At 42.9% G+C, this 24,285-nt stretch overlaps 2 protein-coding genes across 3 annotated transcripts in view; one reads left to right on the top strand and one right to left on the bottom strand.

Moving 5' to 3' along the window:
* Sec15 (exocyst complex component Sec15) overlaps positions 1 to 5,856 on the top strand; it is a 24,196-nt gene extending 18,340 nt beyond the window's left edge. For both annotated transcript variants that reach the window (XM_050193401.3, XM_050193400.3), the window contains exon 16: positions 5,556 to 5,856. In XM_050193401.3, the coding sequence (XP_050049358.1) occupies positions 5,556 to 5,783 (228 nt within the window). In that variant the 3' untranslated portion in view covers positions 5,784 to 5,856. The remainder of the gene's footprint in view (positions 1 to 5,555) is intronic.
* LOC126545503 (unextended protein-like) lies at positions 5,821 to 24,285 on the bottom strand. Its single transcript, XM_050193399.3, has 6 exons — positions 23,462 to 24,285; positions 21,924 to 23,182; positions 21,309 to 21,452; positions 21,103 to 21,246; positions 15,102 to 15,350; positions 5,821 to 6,402 (listed from the first exon to the last, which is right to left on the bottom strand). The coding sequence occupies exons 1-6, from the start codon at positions 24,022 to 24,024 to the stop codon at positions 6,125 to 6,127; spliced, it is 2,637 nt and encodes an 878-aa protein (XP_050049356.1). The 5' UTR covers positions 24,025 to 24,285; the 3' UTR covers positions 5,821 to 6,124.

Below are 24,285 nucleotides of genomic sequence, written 5' to 3'. Positions count from 1 at the left end.
GTCTATTGCAGCGTTGCTGTCTCAGTATCTTATCATAATCAGAAATCTAATCAAACCTCTTACAAGGATAATTGTAGAGTTTGATTGCGTAATCACGACTTATTGTAGATATGCTCGTGAAAATGACCTTGGTTCAACTCGCAGAGCCATTTGAATACCTATGGAACAATAGAATACTGAATTTTTCTAAAGACATGTGTCACTTCTGACTGACAATTTAATTTTCAGGCTGTTTCTAAATAAGAGCTACACTATTACTTGTTTCCCGGCAGGAGCAAACACAGCAGATATATTGTATTTTGAAAAAATTAGGGCCACTTCTTGGTTATGTGTACCAAAAATTTTCCCTGTGTAGGTTGCTTACATACTCTGAAAAACAGTAACTGACTGGTCGCTTTATCCCAATTTTTATGCGTTATACACGGCATTTGGTTGTTCCCCCCCCCAGTATCCTCAGTAAAATATACGGGGCGCACTCTTAAGCAAAATTGCACCCTTTGGGTCGTATCTTGCCACACAACAATAATTGTCATCTGTCTTGCCCACATTTCCTTCCTTTAACGCTGCGAGCCCGGTACTTCAAAGTCACGAACGGCATGTGCGTTATCAGCATGACAGAGCATTGTCGACAGCAAAGTAGTGGGCGCAGCGTTTTCAAGAAAGAAAACGCAAGCAAGGCAGATGACGATTATTGTGTGGAAAATATGCACCTCAAAGGGTGTAACTTTGTCGAAGAGTGCACGGTGTTTATATTTATCCGACGTACGAAACAATGTTCCGAGTGACGAGCGATATATGTTCATTCTGTGTACGTTCATTACAGCCTTTGTAGCGAGTTACTCATTGCAGCGATCCAGGGCGTCATACTGCCGCTAATCTAGATGTTTCCTAGACTCCTAAAACTACGCACGAGATACGGACGTGAAATTTCGTGAAAATAGGAAAATTTTAAGCTCAATGCACTGTGAAACTTTCACTTTCCAGTTTTAAATGCAAGTGTTGGAGATAATTACTAAACCCTCGTCTTTTTCATGTACTTTCGTGAAATGCATTCAGTCACAAATTACGATCGGCTGTTGATAAATCTGTGAAATTTACGTCATTTTATTAACATTTCACTCAGAAGTGAAATGGGCGTATTTTAACAATGCAAAATGTTCAATTTACTATAATCTTAATGTTCATTGTCTATTCCTTGCAACCACTGCAGTCACAGCAAAAATAAGTCGCATTCGCAAACGTGCATGCTGTGACTGAAGGGGATATTAAGAAATTTGTAGTTTGTTTCTCCGGTGTCCTCGGTGAGCTAAACAAAGGACAGTTAAGGGCATGGGATGGATAAGGTGTAAGCAATCTTCCAAATGGGTGGGTGAAATGCATATTTTCCTGTAGAATACGAATGCAAGTGGTAGCGTTACCAGTCTGTTTTTTGAGCGGTGTAGGACTTAGACGGCTGTGCTCGCATAATTACAACAATGGAGGTCAAATTTTGCTAACATAAGGGGAACAATACGCCAAGTTTATGTGCAGTGGTGAATATTTGTCGATCAAATACAGTGTTAAAAAAATTGTAAGCAAGTGTTCGAAAATATCACGCTACTGCTATTAGCTAGGTCTCCCAATGTCCCAAGAGAACTCTGCGTTTCAGATGTTTAATGCTTTGAAGGAATAGGCAGCATTTTATGTGTAATGTGTCACATAGTTTTAACCTTTCTGGCTTATTTAGAAGTGTTACGCATAATTATTGAACCCTCATCTTTTGACTGCTTACTTTTTCATGCGTGACATATTAGTTTCGTAAGGTGTCCTCACCGAACTAAAGGAGGCGTCTTCATTATGTCTGGTGACTGTAAGGACAAGCTAATGGGTGATGTGAAGCTCAAAATAGATGGATAATTGGGGCTTTAGCAACAAATTACGTATGCAAGCACTCTAGAGTGTTATGAGCATGTCTAACGAGCGGGGAAGAATTGAGCCGCTGCCCTGGCAGAACTATAAAAGCCGCCAAGACAAAATTTAACGAAAATTGGTGGTACACTATGGAAACTCTTTGTGCAAAGTCAAATGCGGTTGGACCAAATACAGCCTTCGTAAACAATTTCTTATTCAAATGTTAGAGCGTGTGATATGGCCGCTACCAGCTATGCTTCCTAGTGTCCCGACATAGCCGTAGTTTACAACAGGTTTATAGTTTGTGGAAAGGAGAGGGGGAAATGGTAACTGCAATGTGTGACAAAATTTTTACATTCCTGGTCCGGTTATAAGCATTGCAAATAATTAATGAGCCCTCATTTTTCTTTCCCTATTTTCAGGCGTCATAACATGTTCCGTCTTAGTTTCAGTCATGTCCTCGGTGAACTAAACAAGACATTTTCTTTATATTTGGCGAAAGTAAAGGGCACGTTATGGACAGTATGCAGGTGAACTTCAAAGATAGGGCACTAATTATTACATTCGTAGTAAATTACGCATGTAAGCTATCCGGATCTTGATGAATGTGTTTTGCGAATAATTTATCCTGTTATCTTGGGAGGACTGTGCACTCAACAGATATCAAATCTAGCTGAAATTGGGAAGGGGGGGGGTTATAAAGGATATCATACCCCCCTCAGCAGTTGTAGTGGTGGTTTTCAACAGATTCACTGGACATTCACTGTTGCAGGGCCGGGATGGCCAGTCAATTTTATTTTGTGTGAATATAGCAAGTCATTTATGTTGATTGTAGGTTGTTGCATATAACACAACAATGCCATTACCTAAACTAGCGATGCATTTACGCTGTAGACTTAAACAGCAAGTACAATTATTTGTTCAATTCAAATTCCTTGTAGCAAATGTGCATTTTTTATGTGCACTGTACTGCTGCTACGTGGCGGGATCTGAGACCACTGTGGGGCACTCATTGCCTTTTTTCCCTGTATCATTTTCAGATTTATATAGTTGCAAGAGAGAAATCTAAATTTAGATCACTTTTTGGGCCCCCATGGTTCACCAAGTGTGATGTTTGTTAAAAATAAATATAACTGACAGAAGCATTTCCAGGCTACTTCACTTATTGTAATAGTAATTTGCAACACACACACACACACACACACACACACACACACACACACACACACACACACACACACACGCACGCACGCACACAGAGAGAGAGAGAGAGATCAGAATGTCTGCGGTTTGCCCCCCCCCCCCCCTCCCTACTCTAGAAGGTGCGCCACTGCCATGAGACATTGTTCTTACCAAAATTTGTTTCCTTGCGTTGCATTTTTATTGTGTAACAATATTGTACACTGTACAATTTCAGTTACTTCCACATCATTAGGATCCAGTGTGTGTGTGTATATTTTTGTACTTCTTGCCCACTCCTACTATAGCCCAGCATGGCTGCAGTATGTATAAATAAATATGCACTCTCATCTATTTTGTCCTGAAATGCCAGATTTTTAAAGTTTGCTTAATATCGTCATAGTGACACTCATAATTTAACAATTTTTAGTGAGATAGCAATTATATGGACACTAGGCACATTTGTGCTGTCGCCATGACGTTCCGTGTAGTCTAATGGTGATAACATTGCCGCCTCACGCCGTATGCACGAGTGAAAGCAATGGAGGGTGAACCGATAAAGATGGCTCAATCTCGCACGTGCAAGGGAGGAAAGCAGGGAGGAAGTGCGCCGTCTTCTAGCTTCGTGTGCTATGGTTTACACAACTCAGTTTATGTTTAAGCGATAGGCAGCACGAAGGTCACTTTGCTTGCTGCTGTTGCCGCGCTTCCTCACGCCTGCTTTTCACAGCGAGTGTGACGCCATGCTTGTTAATTTAGTTAGTAAATGTTTACAAGTTTTTATGGCCTATAAAACTACTATGCTTACTTCATATAGCTGTATTAATTTGCTGTCACAATCGATGCTTCACCTTTGGGGTGAAACTGCAACTTTTTTCATTTACATCTAGTTTAGGGCAAAGGACAAATCAGATTTTAAAAGAATGCAAATATACATATCACTGAGCAATTTGTCAGATCTGTTGACCATATGGATCTACCTGCGCATCAGCAATAGCGTGTAGAACCAATGTTTAGCAGCAACTGAAAATTTGGCTGCAGCTATGCGAATGAAGAAGAAAGATGTACACCAACCAAATAAAACTTTTCAAAAACAAGACGAAATGTCTTGTTTCTTTTAAAGCTTTATTTGGTTGGTGTATGTCTTTCTTTGTCATTTTTCATCCCGACCAGACTGGCTTCCGTTGAACTCTTGATTACTTAGCTGCGTGAAAATTTCATGAATAAATTTTGTAAAAATTTGTGATGCAGATTATTCCTGTTGCAACTATAGAGCAGAGGGTCTTTTCACAGCATTCATACAAAACTGTCTCTGAAACTACTAAACAGTTAATATCTCCAGTAATCAAGCAATTTTTTTGTATTATTTACATTCTAAGCTTGGCAAGTCTGCCCACTGCACCTATTTAGTTGGATTGTTCAAAAGTGTTGGCTCAGATAGTCGGCAACTAATCTACAAAATCCAGTGAGCTGAAACTAAACACCACACAGCCTTTTATTTATTACCTGCCGTGGTGGTGTAGTGGCTATGGTATTGTGTTGCTAAGCCCAGAGGCGCAGGATCAAATCCTGGCCGCGGCAGCTGCATTTCGATGGGGGCAAAATGCAAAAATAGCCGTGTACCATGCATTGGGTGCATGTTGAAGAACCCCAGGTGGTGGAAATTAATGTGGAGTCCCCTATTACGGTTTGCCTCAGTCATGTATCGTGGTTTTGGCATGTAAAACCCCAGACTTATTTTTTTCTTTATTTGTATACATTCTGCCTGTATATAGGCAGAATGGAATATAGCTGTGACGAAAAAGAGAAACGGGCGGGTAGGGGTGGGAGTATGCATTGGGGTAAGGGGAGCCCTGGCCCAATTCCACTGCAGTCTTTACATTGCATTGGATGAACTCGGGAAGTTTGCAAATAGTAACACGGGGTTGGATCTGCCTTGTCCTAATAATCGGGAGTACCCCACTACGGCATGCCTCATAATCATATCGTGGTTTTGGCAGGTAAAACTCTGGAATTTAATGAAGTTAACAGCCTTTTATTTCCTAATGCTTGTAATGTGTTATCACGGACATGCGCAGAAGAAAAGTGGGCTGGGATTTTTTTTCAGTTATTTAATGCACTCTGCCTAATTATGATCAGGCTGTAAATGCAAGACCAAATAAGCTCTGTGAAAATCTGTAAGGAAGAGTGAGTTTCATAAAAGGGAAAGTTGGCATCCACCCAATAGCAGCATGTAACTACAAGGGAAGCCCATCCTCAAGAAGCATTTGTCCTGGTCCAATGGTTTAACCTAATACCACTGCCTTTTGCAAGTATGTGAGGTTTTCGCTGAGTTGCTGTGTTCTTATTGGAACAGAATGCAAAAAACACCTGTGAACCGGTGTGAGCTTATAATTGAAACATTTAGGACTGCCCTGCTTATTATGGTGAGCACTGTGGGACTCAAAGGAATGAAGTGTGCTAACTTGATCTGAATGTTTTTGCAGCTCCTAGATCTGTTCATGGCAGAGGACTGGTCAACTTACTTCCATGACCATGGAAAAGAGAGCAGCCGGTACCTGCGTGTCAACCCGAGCCTTGCTTTGCTGCTTCTTGAGAAGGTGCGAGAGGCTGACAAGAAGAAGAACATTTTCTCATCGTTGAAGCAGAAGGAACGAGACAAGAAAAAGCTGCAAGAAACTGTGCTCAAACAGCTGCGACAGCTGGTAGCTTGAGCAACAAGCTTTGTGCCTGCACCAGTGAACAAACAAATCTGAAACATGTTTTATTGATCGCTTTGGCAACATACTACTGCTGTGTGACCATTCTTGTATACACTACTAAAAACAGTAACAGTAACTCTGAAGCAAGAGAATGTAGGCTACCATGGATAAGAATCTGCTAACATGGAATAATGCAAGGGCGCTCGGTGGTACGAGGCCCAAAATTGGGCGTAACGAGCAAGAAAGACTGCTGCTGAAAGACCGGCATAGGCGAGGAAGCCAGCCAAGTGGCGTGCGGCCCATAGGCCGTCTTTGGAGCGATGACTAGGAGAAGCATTGGCAGTGATGAGCCATCAGCTGCTGTCGCCCAGGAGGGGTGAGCAGCTGTCGCCAGGCCGCTCTGGTGCGCCACTGCTAAGCATGTGGTCCACCTCAATATCTGTCCGTAAAGTTGGCCGGTCAAGGCGCGATGCCTTGAGGGCCGCCAGGTACACAGACCGGTGCACGCGCATGTACACCATGTCTGTCACCGCTTGCACACTATAGTCTGGCACAAAGGGCTCCTCGGGCACTGGCCAGCTGGAGGGCTCACCGGCAGCCAAGTTCTGTTGTGCCGCACTTTCGGAAGCATCTGCAGAGGAGGTTCCTATTAAACTGACAACTGCAGATGCTGATAAACTTGAAGCTACAAACTGGTCACATTTATTACGAGATATTAGTACAATAACAAGACACTTATGCAGGATGAACTGCAACAAAACTTTAGACTGCGTAAGAAGCCAATTTCAGATAGTGTAGATATAGAGCAGCCTTAGTGCAACATTTTAAGTTTGAAATATGAGTGGATGCATCACAAGAAGTTAAAACAAACAGATATATCGAAACTGGGAAAAAGACAAAGAATGTTCAGAACCAGTGAGGCCTCTCAGCATACCTCCAAGGTTAGGCAATGCCCAAAGTGTGGTAAATATCTCTGTAGGCCATCGGATTTGTATTGCACCACCAGGTGCATTTGTCACCTGATTAGGTGCTATTTAATGGCTGCTAATAAGAAAGTTATACGATTGCCAAAAGAGTGTTTCGGTAGTATAAACTACTCATATATTATGAATATAGCCCAACTTAAATTTCGTTGCAGTCGGTCTTTAAAGCCCATATCGCAGTTTGCAGGTGCTATGGAGAAGCACTACCTCCGATGCTATTTCTTTTTAAACATGTCTTGGCACAAACAGCACCCGTGGAGACGCCTTCTTCAATAGTATAAATGAGAACCAATTCTGTTTTATAGCACCACTGGTACCCGAAGTGATGATGCCATTTGATAGCTAATAATACAAACGATTGTGTTAGCACTGTTGGTGCTACTACACTCCAAAACTAGAAAGGACTTGTCAGTTTTTTTTACTTTCACATTGGAAGTAGCAAGCCTTAGCAGCAGGCTTACAGAAATTTCAGTGATCAATTATTTGCAGTGAGAGTACTTGTTTATCGAAGCTGTTTGCCATTCTTTTACGACTATCGGAAAGCTTTTTAAGGTCAACTTGGATGTCTACAACAGAGGTACCATTTATTGGAGACAACACTACACACTAGGCTGGATATAGAACATTGGCTCATGCAATAGCCATGATATTTTTTCTGCTATATATTGCAAAAAATTTTCGGGTGTGGCTATCGTACCACAGTGCAAAGTTCTTTCTATTTAGTGTTCTTCACATTCACAATCCGGCACTTCACAGGAAAGCCGTCGCGAGGAGGAGGATAGTGATCTGGCACTTATGGCACCACGTGATATTCTTGCTCACCAGTGCGGCATGCGGTGCCCCCCAAATATCTTTGCAAGGGGAAGACGCAATAGATCTCCGCAGGATTCAAACGGGGGTCTACCCAAATTTATTAAGATAAAGTAAAATTTTCCCAACGATGCACGGGCATGCCTGTCCGTGGTGTAGCGACTCGCCGCCGTACTTGTACCACGTCTCATGGGGATGCCAAAATAGACCGCCAAGTTTAAATGCCTACTTAGTTAGGTATAATCTAACTAACACAATGGAGCAATGGGAGGCACAACTCGCCAGCTCGGACCCGAAGGTGCAGAAGGCTCTTCTGGGTCATGTTCAGCTGGCGGCAGAAGCCAGTGGAGCCCTGTACTTGGGGCGCCACCCATCAAGCTCCTAATCCATTATCCCACTTTTCCCCAATTCAATAAAGTTATTCACTCGCATAAGCTAACCTGCTTATCTTACCGAAATACAAATACCATAAAGACTTGTGAAACGGGGAAGTGACTTTGCATAAGAACTACAGCAAAATACTATGTCTACCCAGAGTGTTGGGTTTGCAGCTATAGACATTGTGCACAATAGTAGCACAAACATGCATACAAAAACACCGAGTAGCCTTCTGGTGATTTGTCATCTGTTATGGTTCATACAAAATTTGTTGCGAGCACATATTGCATGGTGTGCTAAAATTACCGTTTCAAAACTTTAATGAAATTCTGTAGTATTCAGCAAACAACACACTGCGTGCAACACACACACATATATTTGAAAAAATCCCATGTTGCAAAAAACAAGAAATAAATTTTCGATGTTTTGGCTGGGGACCGGCCGTTACCAAGAATGGTTTAACATGCGTAATGACAGTTTTAGACATTTCTTGGTGCAACATTGTGCAATAACTGGTTCGCAATGAAAAACTTAGTTGCAAACTAGTTATTGCACAATGCACCAATAAACTGTAAAACAGCTGTCGTTATGCATGTTCAACCATTCTTGATAAAGGCCGGTACCTGGCCGAAACGTCGAAAATTAATTTGTGTTTTTCAAAGTAGATTTCTTCAAATATTTACATCTATATATTTTTTATGTCTGGCTCCATAAAACTGCAGCCATTGCACTGAGGCAGTCCAACCACTACATAATGACTGTTGCAAAAGATCAGATCCATTGAGTTAACTTGCATTCTATGCCACTTGGGAACTCAGTGATCTTATGGCATGTATAAATCACAGTGTACAGTTAAATGCACTGGACAACTTGTGCTCATTTTCCCACTCATTTGGTGCTACATAATTAAAGCTATTGTTGGGGCAAAAAATTTCGCTGTTACTGTCAAGGGTATAGCAGGCTTACTATGTTTTAGACTACCTTTCTGCAATGCAATCTAATGCTGCTTATCAGTCCGCAAATAATGTGTGCAGTAAAACCTTGTTAGTATGTAGATGGCGGGGAATGTGGATCAGGTATGCACTAAGCGATGTACTAAGTGACAATGGCAGAATGAGCGGCTATAGACTTACTGGTGAGAAAAGAACTACGCCTTAATTTTCGCTCATACACACACAGTTATATTTGTGAGCAGGGTGCAAGAAAATGCGATTCTAACTTGCTGCCGTGGCAGCCTTGCAACGACGATGGCATCCTCAAACTCTGCAGGGCCACGAGTGAGTTTCTCCAATAGGCCCCACTTTTCTGTGAATGCCCTCATAAAGGTAAACGCATGCACCACGTCGGAGATAAGAAAGGCCATCACCCACTTCTACATCATCGTCAACGACGTGGTAGCGCCAGAAGCTATGGCAGCAGGAAACATGTCATGACCACCATGTTTTGATGTCACTATCAATGGGGACTGCTGTCCGTGAAAAGTCGTCGTGTTGCAATTTCACTATATATGGTGCGCATACACATTTCCCAGATACCGGGCTTGAAAGCGCCAAAAAATGAAGTAAATACTACGCACTGACCATGTGCCATGTGGTAAGTGACTACGTCTTAAGCAGTCAGCCAATACATTAGTTCAATGGTGAGAGGGTGGGGCATTCATCGCGACTATATTTAAGCCAGAATTACTTATTAAGTGGGTACATATTAACGGGGGCTTACTGTATTTTCTTTATACAACCTGGTGGTTAAGGAAGAAGAGGTGGGTGCATTCTCGCACTCCATTTCCCAATATTGTAAGGTTGCCATATGCAAGTTGATTGCTGGAACTCCCTCCCTGAAATAAAATTCTGGCTATGCCAATGGTATGCTATAACAGCGTCTCAGGTTCAGGATAGTTGAAAACATACAAATGTCCTAATTATTGCACAAAAGAATAGTTTACCTCACTGCTTTCCTGAATCTTGGTCTAAGAGTACACCGGTGTGAGTGTGTGTCTGTACGTACAGGGTGTTTTTTTTTAGCTGGACCAAATTTTTAATTGCCTGCAGTTAGCACAGTGCTAAGCCTTGATCTAAATTACGAGGCGGCCATGACCTTTACAGGAAATCAAAATCGTTAATTGAATAATTAACATAATTTCGCTGATTAACTCTCCAATCAATTGTTTTACAGCACATATTTCAATCTACAAATTATCTGGTGAGCTCGCAAGGTTTATCAACTTGGAACGGATTCTCAGGACACAACCAGTTTCATTTTCAAAGTGTCCGACAAAATTCAGTGGTGTTCCAGTTACTTTTGTGCTTCAATGTATAAAGCAGCCGTTTTTTTTTAAGAAGCATGTGGAACAACAGAACAACAGTGCATTCTTGCTGTAATTTTGAGGGTGCATATCTCGAAACCAGTACCATCCTCGGAATACGTTCCAAGTCGATATGCCTTGCAAACTCATAGTTACAATTCGTATATTGTAATATGCGCTGTAAAGTAATTTGTTAAAATGTTAATTAACATAAACATGCTAATTATTCAATTAAGGATTTAGACTTTTTTGTAAAGGTAATGGCCACCTGATCATGTAAGTTAGATCAACGGTTACAATTGTGCTAACTGGCACAGGCAATATTTAAGAATTTGGTCCAGCTAAAAAAAAAGACTATACACAGATGCATGTATGCATACGGACGAGAAGAAAGGGAACGGAGGGGACAATTTTTATTAGACCATAAGAAGCAGACGAACTGACATTGTTTGTAGGCTTCTTATGATATGATATATATATATACGGTTCTGGGTTTAGTCCCCAGCTGTGACAAGTTCACCTTTCTTGTCCTCTTTAATTTGCCCTTCATTATTTCCTACATTTCAATTTCAACCACAGCTAATTACCCCTATGCTTTTCTTGGCTTCATTGCCTGCTGGCTTTATATGGTCGTGATTAACAAAAATCGAGCCCTTCCGTTTCCCTTCACCTTGTTCATATAATGCACAAATCTGTGCCTTGTTTTTTAAAGCTCAACTGGCCTTGTTTCTCTAATGCAAATGGTTATTTACATCACTGGACAAAAACTCTTCTTTGAATTGTGTGCAGTAACAATGGTAGGAGCAAAGAAACGTCAGGAGCAGGGTTAGTGGCTTGCATTCTTCATTCCTGACATGGCTGTTGAACCAACTGACACAATGGGGCAGAACCGTGTCCTTTCTGATGTGTATCAGTGATGGGACGGTGAAAGGCAGTCAGATTTTTTGTGTGCAGGTCACACTTGCAACATACCGATACCGAATTTTATCTGTTACACAGTTTTTCAGCAGCTCCCTATGAGACATTCTATGTATTAACTGCCAAAAATCTGTTGCCAAGAATGAGGCTGTACCAACAGATCCATTCGTAACAAGCATGCACTTGGATGGCTCCACTCTTTTCACTAGACTGATGCCACAGTAACTGAAACATTGGATAGGAAAGTTTCAAGGGAAGTGTTAATTTTATAATAGCAGTGCTGAAGCAATACTAAAAAGGCATATAGATATGTTCTTTACTGCAATCAAGTTTGTTGGGCAAGGGCAGCTTGTTTTTGCATAAAAGGGGCATCTGCAACATAATGGGGCTTGACATATTGACAAACTTGCCAACTCGCATGGTTTTGGAAACCAGAAAATGGGACCTCAACCATTTGTGTTGAACAGACTTTACAGAGCTAGCAAGTGTGTGCATGAAACTTAGCATGGCCCCCCACATGACATTACATATGAGAAGGAGCCATCCAAACTTCTTAAGGCTAATGTCCTTAGTCATGAGGTGCGGAATGAAAAAATGCTTGTGTTCTGAGCCTTGGGAGCATGTTAAAGAGCACTGCGCAATCAAAATTGGGATGTTAAACCCCTAAGAAAACAAAATGCCCTCTTTATGTGAAATTCCAGTGCAAACAAGTTGGCATTTCATAGTATTATTGTACTATACTACACAAGTAAAAATGCAAGCTCAATCCAATGTTCCAGGGGTGTAGCCAGGAGGGGGGGGGCTTATGGGGCTTCAGCACCCCCCCCCCCTTCGAAATTTATTTCGTGCTGTCATGCACCGCCGACCAAACAACCCCGGGCACCAGAAATCATTTTCTATTTTGTCTAGAGTGTCTTTTTCACGCTCGAAAAGCCATTTCGGCACGAACATTGCGAACTCGGGCTGGATTTTGTGGCAACGCCCATGCACCTGGAGTCACATAACGCAAGGAGACCCATCCGAGGACAAAGTTTCAAGGGCGTTTTGACGACAAACGGGCTCGTGGCGGCATCTACAGAAATCTATGGAGTGCATGGATTTCGATTCCGAAACATTATGTGCATAAAGTTCTCATTAACTTTTTATGCGAAAGGTGCAGTGACGTTTCCAAAGTAGTGCTTTAGATTTTCAATTCCGTAACTTTGTAGGTTTAGTGTTCTTATAAACATTTGACGCCAAAAGTGCACTGACTTTTCTAAAGTCGTACATCGGACCATACAACGAGAAGAGCCAAATCAATGCACTATCGGACAATTTGACAGAGCACTGAGCGAGATCTGATGAGATGAAGCGCTGTGGTGGTGCATTTGTGTCATCATGTCACAGAAAAGAAGATCAACATTTTTTTCACCTGCGCCAAAGCATCCATGTCAACACGCTAAAGCCAGCAAAGGTAACTACGTTCTTATTTATTTTTTCTACTTTGACTTTTATTAGCGAGGACACATTCAGCCTCTTCAATTTTCCTGTTCTCGCTACCTGCGGGCTGCCAGAGCCAGCCAGAGCGCATGCGTTTTTCTCGTGTTAATCCGACCACCACGCGGCGCACCTTGGTGTGCATTCGTTTTTCTCTGGCTGAATAGATTTTGGCCTGGCAGAGTTTTGGACGCTTTCTGGCTAGCAGATGAGAAAAAGAAACAATGGTCACTCGCCGCCATCACTGTGGGGACTCAATGGATTGCAATGCGTTCGCTTGAGGGCATCACATTCACTTTGATGTTACCGCAACCTCTTCAGAAAGTCCTTTGTCTCGCTGTTGTAGGATACTGAGCACTAAGCTGATGGTTCTCTGTGGACCAAGCGTCTCACGTTTTCTTCTATATTCTTTCGGTAACCACACTAGGTGCCGAAAGTAGGAATTCGATTGTGGCCAACATGCGTTCCTTTCCTACTTTTCATTTAGGTGCACCGCCTCACAAAAGAAAAAAAAAAAGGCATTGTTGCGGCTCAGCGAATTGTTGCATGGTGAAAGTACGATTTTGTTACTTCCTCTTTTGCTGAAAGTAATGGGCCACGGGATTCTTCAGTTGCCGGATACTCTTATAATTACGATAGCAATTTATGGACACTCCAGGTGCATTCCTGCTGTTGCCGTCGTGTTCTCTATAATGTCTAAGGACGATAACATCGTCATCGTGTGCCACCATGCTGTGTGTGCTAGTGAAAGCATAGAGGCAGGAGACGGGGAGGGGGGTGGGGGGGGGTGATGGGCGAGCCGACGATGGTAGCTGAGTCTTGTGTGCGCAAGGGAGAAAAGCGGGGAGGAAGCACACCGCCATGATTCGCGCGCATCAGGGGGAGTGGAGGGAGGATTCTGTGATCTGTGAATCTGTGATTGCGAAACATGTTTATATGCCTTGTTTGACCATTATATACATTGACTTTTGCTTAGATACGTAGATTTATTGGATACTTATGCGTATATCTAAATATCTTGTTCCAAGGTTTTGTGTATACATGCAGTGAACGTTGTTGCCAGTGGCACTTTTCCGCCCTTTATCAAGCTGTATCTTCACATTTGTAATGCCTATTTTGTAAAACTCCTGCTTTTTATATGTGCTCTCTGTTGCGACTATAGTTTCCATACAATTACTCACAATACACGACCGGTGATAGCTGTTCCTGCGCAATACATTGGAACGAAGGACAGAGTCACTGAGATTTTTTCCTGGCTGTTGCATATGTACAAAAATCTAAACATTCTTTAATGACAAAGTTTCATTAAAATATTTGTACTCATTTGTTCATTTCATGGTCTTTACGTTATTCACATGCATGCACTGCTTTGCTAGTTTCGAACTGATAAAGTTCTGAAGTGCGTATGATATTTTCTTTACTTATTAAATAGACAAAAACAAAAAACATGGAAGCATTGGTATTAGTTATTTTTGACAATTTTTATGACATATGAATATATTCTTTTGTGAAAGAATACATATTTTACTTGTCTTGACAGTGCGTAGCGTTCAAGAAGGCGTCGCCTTCACGCGCAAATATTTGCACATTATTGGACGGACAGACTCCCCGGACTGTTCAGTGTGTGGCGCTGTAGAGACTATAGAACATGTGCTCGTGGTGTGCCCTGAGTATGCGCGCGAAAGACTGACAATGGCAGATACCTTGAGACATTTACACAATGGAGCACTGTCGGAGGACCTCTTGCTAGGTGCATGGCCAGAGTTGGCAGACGACAGAGACAATGCGTGCTCTTTCACGTTTCCTAGGTGACACGGGCCTGGACTCACGCCTCTGATACCAGTTGTGTAATGTGTCCTTCACCTCGTTCCTCCCATTATCATCCCCCATTGTGACCCTTTTTTTCCCCTCTTCCCCTTCCCTTACGTAGAGTAGCAGGCCAGATGCTCCATTATCCGGCCGACCTCTCTACATTTTCCAGTCATTAAAATACTTCTTCTTCTTGCAGCATCTTTGGCAATGGCAATGCAGTTATTATTCGTGTATTGATCCCTCGACAAATTCTATAAGGAGGAGGCCGAGCTGCAATGTGCCCCCCCCCCCCCCCCCAAACAAAATTTCTGGCTATGCCACTGCAATGTTCCCTTGTTTCTCACACAGACATGAAGGGCAGTGATGGGGGTCATGGAGACCCATTGTTGTAGCGAAGTTGAGGCAGAAGTGCTCGTTTCACAACTATGATGAACTCAAATGAATTACTGGCAAAAAGGAACCAGTGATATATTTTTATGAACACCCTACGCTACCTGGATTAGTACTGCGCAGTGTCATTTACTTCAAATTTGTGCAGCAGTCGAAGTTGATGGCATTCCTTGTGCTTGTGTGAAAGGTAGTTGAAGAGGTAGTACACACAAACAAACTGCAATTATTTTGTGTACAGGATGTGCTGGTAACTATGCTCACCTGGGCAACGGTATATGGCTGGAATGCCAAAAGTGCTGAATGGTCCCGTCTCGAACAGCAGCTTTTCACAGCCCACTGTGACGCTGACCCGTCCCTCGAGCACCAGCGCAAAATAGTCAGCTGGCTGGCCAGCCACATAAATGACGGGGTCTTCACGAGAGTGCATCTTAATGTTTATGAAGATGTTCTGCAGCATCAGCCGCCGCAAGACAGACTCTGAGATGAGGTTCTTCTTGAATGGCTCCACAGCTGCATTAAAACATGAAAACATTTCTTTAAAGCAATTCTTTGATATTGAATAGCTTCTGCACAATTAGATAAGATGTGTCAAAGTTGCATGACCCCTATGTTGCAATCTAATGTATAATAGTGATCGCAAATCATGTGAAACTAGTTTTCCAAAGATTCCAATGTCGTATGTGATACAGTGGTATGATTGCGGCCAATGCTCATGTCTGTGGTGAACAATGCATTGCTATATGCAGCAATTTCAACGGGTGTCTTTAGAATTGGGTGGTTTTAAATTGTGCAGGATATGTTAATGTTTGAGCTGAAGATATGTTGCTGATGCTTTCCTCTTTGCACTGGGTGAGTGAAGTTGCTTCCACATTTGCATCAAACCAGCGGAAAAGAGTAGTTTATTAACAGGACACTACTATTATCTGCTCAGTTTTTGCCAAGCATGATGCCTTTTCTGAAAGTTGGACAGGCCACTCTGTGCAAGAACACTTAATGCAGTTGCATTCAACAAAGGGGTCATGCGCACAAATCCATCATCCTGTGAAAAGCTGCACGTAGGACAACAAGCATGCAAGTGATTTCCACACAGATAGTTGTTGTCGAGGGAAACCATGGTATCTCAATTGGCATTGCATTACAGTTTACACCTCTGCCTTCCCCCCTTTACATGTTGCCTAAGCTAGTTCTACCAACAAAACCCAGTAGTACTAACAGATACAGTCGACTGATTCTTTAACAGCACTGCGCGAGTGTCAAATAGGCGGCCGGTGAGCGCCTTCTAATGGCTGCGAAGTCACTAGATCAGCAAGAACTTGATGATCTCTTGCTGGTCTCTCTTGTTCTTGCTGATTGTGTCGCTTTGCGCCGTAGGTGTTCACCAGCCGATGATTGCGAGGTACTGTTAAAGAATCGGTTGACTTTACATGCATAGTTCATAACAGCACTGGAGGCCACTGATGCGACATGAAATTATCAAGTTTCCATGCCACAGAGCATCACTATGAATGGAGCATAAATGAATGATTTAAACAAAAATGGGCACCTCAGCCCCACAGGGATGATCAATGCTGCACCAGGTAGCCACTGTACAGGACACTTTGTTACATAATATGGACATAGCAAGTGCAGAGGGCCAACATTCAGCGGAGCTGGAAGCATGAAATAGGACACCGTGAAAGAAGGGAGTAGCACAAGTGGGGATTCTCCAGAGTTGAAGAAAGGATAGTCCCATCAGCATGCACCGGTGGTTGAGAGAGACTCGGAGGAACAAGTGCTGGGAGTATGACGTGACACTGGTGTGAGGAAGTGCTACAAATCCACAACTACTTGCATCAATATGTGCAATATAGATAGCAGAGGCATGGAGCATAAATTTTAAGATGCATATCTCTGCTACTTGGGCTTCCTTTCTGGTGAAAAGAATATACTTGCACCATAATCTTGTCTGTTTATTTTGTTATAACTGGCTTCAGAGTCATACTTTCACAATTTTACTAAGTGTGCTCAGCAAAAGCTGATTCTACAGATGCTTTATGCTCCTTGGCAGACGACGTGCAAGAAACTGAAGCTGGTGAGTACTCGAGGCTCGTCCATTTAGTATGAATTGTAAAACTAGAACTTGTTCTCATACGTACATCTTTAAAATATGTTAGCATTCAACATAGTTTGCCCAATTCGGAAATGCTTGTTGAAAAACGAGGCATAGAATGCCAATGTATCTGTGCCATGTTTTGGGGTTGTATGTTGAAACATGCTAGTCTGATAATTCCTACTAAATTGACATGCTCTTTGCACTCACTGGCTTCAATTTGACAATTGCAGCACGTGTGCTAAGTTCATGATTAGAGTGTTAATTAGTACATTTAGTTAATGATTAGCTTGATGAGTGAAAATGCTCATGCACATAGATGTCTGTCAAGGATCATGAGAAGCAAATGTAAAGCAGTCTTTGAATAGCTTGCATGGTGTAAAAATGAAAGAACAAAATGAATGTTACTTGGCTTGTCTTTTTATCAATAATCACTACATTTGATGTGTTCATGGGTGACCCACCAGAATACAAGCATTTCTGAAAGAATCAAATGTGCACAAAACACGTAAATATTTTTTAAAAACATGCCACAGACAATATCAAAAGACAATATGGTGTTTGGAAAAGGGCATGCAAGCCTCTGGGTCTCTCTAGGGCATCTGTTCTTTTCACTCATTTGGATAACTGCCGAAACTGCGCACAGATAGAACAAAAACCACTTTAATGAAGGGTAATGTTTGGGCCAAGAAATCCAGAAAACATTTTTAGATGAGATTCCCCAAACACAAGGCCAAAACCATCCAATATATTCTGCAAATTTCCACAAGTAGTGGATATTACTCTACAGCCACCCCATGTATAAGAACACGTGTTTAGCAATACATTTGTCTCCCTTAGTTTCTCATATGAATGCACAAGTGGCTTATGATTTTAAAAAATATAAAGGAAAAAAAAACAGACCTTCAGAAAGCCATCATGTATGAGGCTTAAAAAGTTCCCAACCTAACATGGAAGGGGGCAAATAGATTAGTATACTTGAACTATATGATAAAAGGGTTCTTGTGTGTACTTCAGCTGTAATTTTAATACCAAAGTGTAGATATTCTTTGTACTGCTGCAGTTTGAGAATGATGGCCCAGAAAAATATGGAATTAATCCACCAGGAGAAGAGAACAGCGATAAAGGAGATTAATGGTGAATTACATGATAGCATTGGTGACAAAATTCTTTCATCTAGCACAACTAAGAAGTAAGTTGTTGGCTTCAGAAGAGGGAGAACAGTGACCAAAGACTAAGTGTGTGCAACATGACTGTAGTAACTGCTGGGAAGGTTGATTCTGTACACTTTAAGATAAACAAACTGGCCTGGAGAGAACTGCAGAGCTAGTGGGGGTACCTGTGGAGCAATTTCACCATATATAGTGTGTGAGGAATATTACAAATCAGAAAGTTGTACACGAAATGAATCCCAAAAGAGTTGAATGCTGATCACAAACAACAGTGTGTGCTTGCTTCATGTCCAATAATGGCACATTTTGAAAGGGATTCTTACTATTTTTAGCCATTTGGTGACTGTCAATGAAATGTGGCTCTAACACAACGATCCAGAAACCAAACAGCAGCCAATGGAGTGGCAACATGTGTTCACCAAGTCACAACAACTTTGACAGCAGATATCCGCTGCCAAAGTTACGGAGATTGTATTTTGGGATGCAGAAGGAGTGATCCACATCGATTATGTTCATCAAGAGTTCACAGTAAATGCCAACTACTACTGCAATGTTCTGTATAAATTTCATGCAGCCATCTGAAAGATATGGTGAGAAAAGCTGGTGAAAGGCAATCATGTTTCTTCAGAACAACCCTTGTAACAAAATGCTTATCACAATGCAGAAATTGGACCAGGTAGGCTATGAAGTGATTGACCGTCCCTCTTATTCTCTATAGCCTGGCTCCATCGGGCATTGATCTGTTCCCACAATTCAAAATTGACATGAACACATCTTGCAAGCAACAATGCTGTCATTTCTCCATTCACAACAATAAACAGGTGCAGGCTGGTATCTCGCTTCAGGCATTTGTCACCAAACAAAGGAGGTTTCAACAAAGACACTCTTTGAAGGTGGTATTTTTCATCTTAATGTTGTGTTCATTAACTTTGCAAGCTGCAGCCTAGATTAAATGCAAAGGTGTGTCGTTATGAATAAGCTTAATTATAAATAGCACTACATTTGGTGCACTTTCATGGACTGGCATAACTTTCTCTGCTCTGCAGTTTTCTCTTAGGCAAACTCAGTTTTAAGCAAATGCATGGTTTTTCCTCCCTAAGTTTGAATGCACAGATAGTTTGTAATTCTATGCGTTCTATTCGCAGGAAATAAAAACCCACAAAAAGGTGTGTATGTCTTTAGGACTGGTACATGCAGTGACGATGCCTTGGAGATTTATAAGCAAGATCATGCATTATTATGTTTTATTTTTCAACACTAAGATGACACAAAAAGTGTTCATTAGAAGGTGGCCAGATGAATTAAGCCATCAAGCGGGTCGCTCCCTGAAAGCAAGCCCAAATAAATGGTATGGTCCGTCCAAAAATAGCCCAAAATAAGCAGAAAATTTCATGCAATCACAGTGTTCAAAGTATGACTCGCTTGAATTAGAAATCTACTTTGTGCCAAAGAACTTCCATGCACATTTTGGGAAGTGGCTGAACTAGTTGAACAAAATGATGGAAAATGGCCAAAAACCAGTCGCAGTTACTTATGCTAATGTTGGCCTGCACAAAGAAATGGAGGAGATATGATTTTCTTGTTTTCTTTGCAATATTATGTACAACTTGTAGTGAGACAGTGCGAGAAATGAAGACAGACACACACAACACACAGTCCTTGTTTCTCACAATGTTTCTACTACAAGATGCAATGCCAACTAGACCAGTGTCACACCCTTTTATGAGTTAAAAATCTGAGTGTGGCATTCGAAGCCACCTGAGAAATCTGCCAATTGAAGAGAGTAATAAGGCAAGACGTATTAATTTTAAAAAAAAATAATATGTGAGGAACTGCAATCCAAGCAAAAAATGGTGCAACAAGCACATGAATAATTTTGCAAATGACTCCGTGAAAAGAAGCTTCATCTGGTAGCAATAAAAAGGAATTGACACCCTAATTCATTACAGAAAAGCACCATTTTTGCCTACTAAGTCCTGGTGCTTACAGCAATATCCATTTCCAATATCCAATACCCATATCCAATATCCAATACCCAATGGCTGTGCAGCAAATGCTGCACAGCTAGCTAAAAACAGCACTATATCAAAATATATATATATATATATATATATATATATATATATATATATGAGTGCTTAATTCACACGTGCATATACAGATACTAATTTTAAAAATATTTGCCATCTGGCACAAAATTTACACTATAGTCAGGAGAAGTAAGACTGGCCGAGTTCTCCTTCCTTTAATTTAATTGATTACATGCTATCTTTAACAAAAGCGGTAGGCTGTAAGGGACAATGCCAGGCTGTTGTGTCTCTCTTTATCTGCTTCCTTCTTATCTTTTACGTTCCCCTCTCCCTTTTTTGTTCTGGTTAAAATCCCTGCCTGTCTGCTTTCTCTCATCTTTTTCTCTCTCTAGATGACAAGGAACATACATGAAATGCATCCATGCATAACACACAAATGCACAACATACACAAGCACATACAGTAACAAGTGACTGGAATATGGTCAAGGCTAGTGTTTCAGAGGAAGGCTAAGAGGCCTTTGTTGTGTGCAAAGCACTACCAGCACTGCTCAAAGGTCCAAGTACATGGTGCAGCTCCTACGCCATGTTCTGTGCATAGTTCTAAAGAACTTCACCTATGTGAAGTGGCATTGGTAAAGCATCTGTGGGCTCAGTGGTTCGAGTTAAAAGGAATAAACACAAGTGTAGTGTTCTAAAGGTGGGCAATTGTGTTATAATAATTGTATGATAGAGCAGGAATTTTACAGGCATTCATTTATTAACGTACCATAATGCAATGTCTGTGGCTCCCTTAAAATGAAAGAAATCTCGAACTAGGTGCAGCTGCCACAACAATGTACTCAGACCTAAATATGGCATTACTCAGAAAACTAACCTAAACAAGAATACAGTAATGCAGGTACTGCTCATGTACACTGTAAAATGTTACAGGAACAGGATTCTAGCTCTACAAAAAGTTGGTTCACTTACAGGTAGCCAAGTACTGGAACGTTGCAAGAGCCAGCTGTGGTGAGATGTTGTGCTTGCCTTGCCGACCATAACCAAGCTTGGCAAAATCGGAAAAATCCTGGCGCACTTGAGCTTCTTTTCGTTTTAGCTTTCTCCGATTATCCACTGAAACGAGGAAGATGTGTGTGAACAGTCTCGTCAACACTGCCAGTTGTAGACACACTTACTTAAAATGTCTGTTTCATCAATGATTTCAGCTTGTAAGATCTCTTCAATGACGTCCTCAAGTGTGACCAAGCCAAGAAGTTCATAGAATGGGTCACCATCTCCTTCTGTGTTCACACGACGAACAAAAGCCATGTGGGATTGCCCTGTACCAAGTAAGAAAAACAACCTCAGCTGAGACACCACAGGATCAAGGAAATCAAAAACACTGACGAACTTCTAGTCTGCTTATAAGGATGTATGCAAGTCTTATTGCTGCTCACCGATGAAAAGATTAGACGCGTGATATGCTTTAGTGCAGCATATGGCCTTCTTGAATGAATACTTCTTGTAGCTTGTTGCAAACAATATATTCTTGTTTATGCTAATGTCTGCAATCTATGGAGTAGTAAAAATCATTTTCTAAAGGTTACCTTTTCTGAATTCATTGATGTAAGCCTTACTGCTGCTTATGCTTACTGATGAAAAGATTAGATGCATGATATGTTTTAGTGCAGCATATGAGCAGCCACCGTCTTGAATGAATGCTTCTTGTAGCTTGTTCCAAACAATAGGTTTTGTTTATGTTAATGTTTACAATCTACGCAGTATGTGAACAATTGCTTTCTAATAGTTACCTTTCTTGAATTCATTGAGCAAGTTGACGAGAGTTTCATCTTCGAAGACAAATGTGACAGGATGATTGTAGAACTCGCACAATGTCCGGAGAGGAATCTCATCCTCGGGGTCCACAAAAGCCAGATCCTTAATATTTAGAAGTCCAACAACATTATTGCGGTCACCTTCAAATACTGGAATGCGAGTGTAACCCTGCGCAATGATCTGAGACACTGTTTCGAAGTCCAGAACTGCTGTAACAGGCAGCATAAACACGTCATCCATACGAGTCATGGCCTGATTAGCAGTTTTCTTCTTGAGCTCTAGTGCCCCACTGATGATGTCCACTTCCTCATTCTCCAGCTTGTTGTAGTCCTTAGTGAGACGGATGTACTCTATCAGCTTTTCCCTATCGTAGACATGGCCTATCTCCTCCCCAAGCACCCAGTCGAGGATCTTGGAAATGGGCCATGACAGAGGGAGTGTGAGGGCCATGAACACCTTTGTGATAAACAGCGTGCGAGCACCAATCTGCAGTCCATGTCGGGAGCAGATGGCTTGTGGAATGATTTCACCAAAGATGACGATGCTGATGGTGGAACCGACGACAGCCACCAAGCCTGAGGTGAGGTCGTCCAGAAGGATGGTAAGTGTGCTGTTGACAAGCACATTACCCAGAAGCAGGGAGCAGAGAAGATAGTTTCCATGGTCGCGCAGAGGCGCAATGACTTTGGCCCATTTGCGCTCACTGGGTGTTCCACACGATTCAATGACGCGCAGCTCTGTCTTATCAAGAGCCATCAGGCCCAGATTGAGGCCACTGAAGAGGCCCGACAGCAAAAGCAGGCCAGCCAGAATGATGGCCTGCACCCAGACGGGCATGAGCCGTCCCTGGGTCACCAGCGTCACCCAGGGCTCGTCCCCTTGGTGCACCCACTTGACATCCTCACTAAGGGGCGCCTTGCTGCATACGTAGTATTGCACATTGGAGCCTGGAAGGCTCACCAACACTGACGCTTTGCCGCCGCCCACATTAGTGGCGTGGGCCACGGCCACTGTAGGCACCTCATCGCATGCAGAACCCCTTGGCGCGGCTTCGTGAGTGAACGCGAACGAGCTCTGGTTGGTGAAGCCGTTGCCAAACAGTTGCAACTCCACCATAGTTCCCGCAGGTACCTGCGTCATGCCGGAGTCCAGGGTGGCCACGCGATCGCCGAAAGCCCGCAGGCCCAGCACTTGCGCCGTTTGCGCCACTTGCGCTGCCTCGCCGTCGTCCAGCCTGCAATGCAACCGGCACGGGTCAGACGGGCTGCCGCGCGTGCCGCTCCCGCCAACACGTGCGCGGCGACTTGAGTACGCCGCTGATGACAGTGTCAGCAGGAGCGACAGCATCAAAAGGACATCATGTACGATCTCGTTGATTTCAATTGTGCACTACGAGAGCAAACGTACAGCTCTATTTAAACGCTAGCCAATATTGCTCCTGACGCGTCGTTCAGACGCGCGCGCGCATTTACCATGGCGCTGGGTGGCAAAAGAAACGAAAGTAAGCACTCACGCGGATTTGGACAGGTTGCGCTTGGGCCCCGTTCCGTTGCGATCGGTCGAGCGCCTGCCAATGCCCAGGTTGCGACGCATTCTGAGCTGGCCGGCGTGCCTTGTCGGCGCGGCTGCGTACACGAGCCTGACCGCTTTCCCTTGGTGCCTCCAACGGCCACGGTTGCGCGTGCACAGGTAAAGTGAGTCCTGCGAGGCAGCAGCGGGAATGACGCCCTGGGCGACGACATCTCCGTTGCTGTCAGCGCGCACTCGAAGCTGTCTGCCTACGAATAGCTCGCTATGGCACTCCTGACCGTTTTCCAAGCTTTCGCTGGTGAACGCAATCTTGGTCCTGTTTGGTAGCAGTCCCGTGCCTCGCAAATGCACAGCCACCCGAGAGTTGGGAAAAACTCGGGGAACACGCACGCTGCCAGGAGACCACTCCGTGCAGACGGCTTCAATCTTGTCCACGGAGACAAAATCCTCGCGATTCGCAAGAGGCTGGCCAATATAAAGCGCTGAACAACGACTACAAAGCCACAGAACTAGAAATCTATGAAGTCCATTTCTAGCAGACGCCATATTACGCTTTTACACCATCAACATTGCAGCAGAATGCAGAGGCGTGCGATGTCGCCACCGTCGGGGCTCCGCGCGCTCCTACAGCTCCTTGATTTCTCCGCGCGCGCGATGCTCACAGCTGCCGCTTGCACTCGGCGCAGGTTAGTTTTGAGATCGGAGAGCGCGCGCAGGATTCCGTTGCACCACATCATGTGCACCTGATCCGTCTATCGAGGGCTTCCCATGGCCTCCGCGTCATGCGCGCCGGCTGCAGAGGTGGCG

This window comes from Dermacentor andersoni, chromosome 1, assembly GCF_023375885.2.
Source record: "Dermacentor andersoni chromosome 1, qqDerAnde1_hic_scaffold, whole genome shotgun sequence".
Classification (NCBI taxonomy): domain Eukaryota; kingdom Metazoa; phylum Arthropoda; class Arachnida; order Ixodida; family Ixodidae; genus Dermacentor; species Dermacentor andersoni.
Note: the sequence above shows the minus strand (reverse complement) of the source record. Positions and strands in the feature narration are given on the sequence as shown.

Bases quoted from the DNA above. Each gene is read 5' to 3' on its own strand.
- LOC126545503 (XM_050193399.3), bottom strand. From the start codon at position 24,024: ATGGCGTCTGCTAGAAATGGACTTCATAGATTTCTAGTTCTGTGGCTT. The intron at 23,183-23,461 runs GTGAGTGCTTAC...GTTGCATTGCAG, and splicing joins CGCAACCTGTCCAAATCCGC to GCTGGACGACGGCGAGGCAG. The intron at 21,453-21,923 runs GTAACTATTAGA...TACTTGGTACAG, and splicing joins GCTCAATGAATTCAAGAAAG to GGCAATCCCACATGGCTTTT.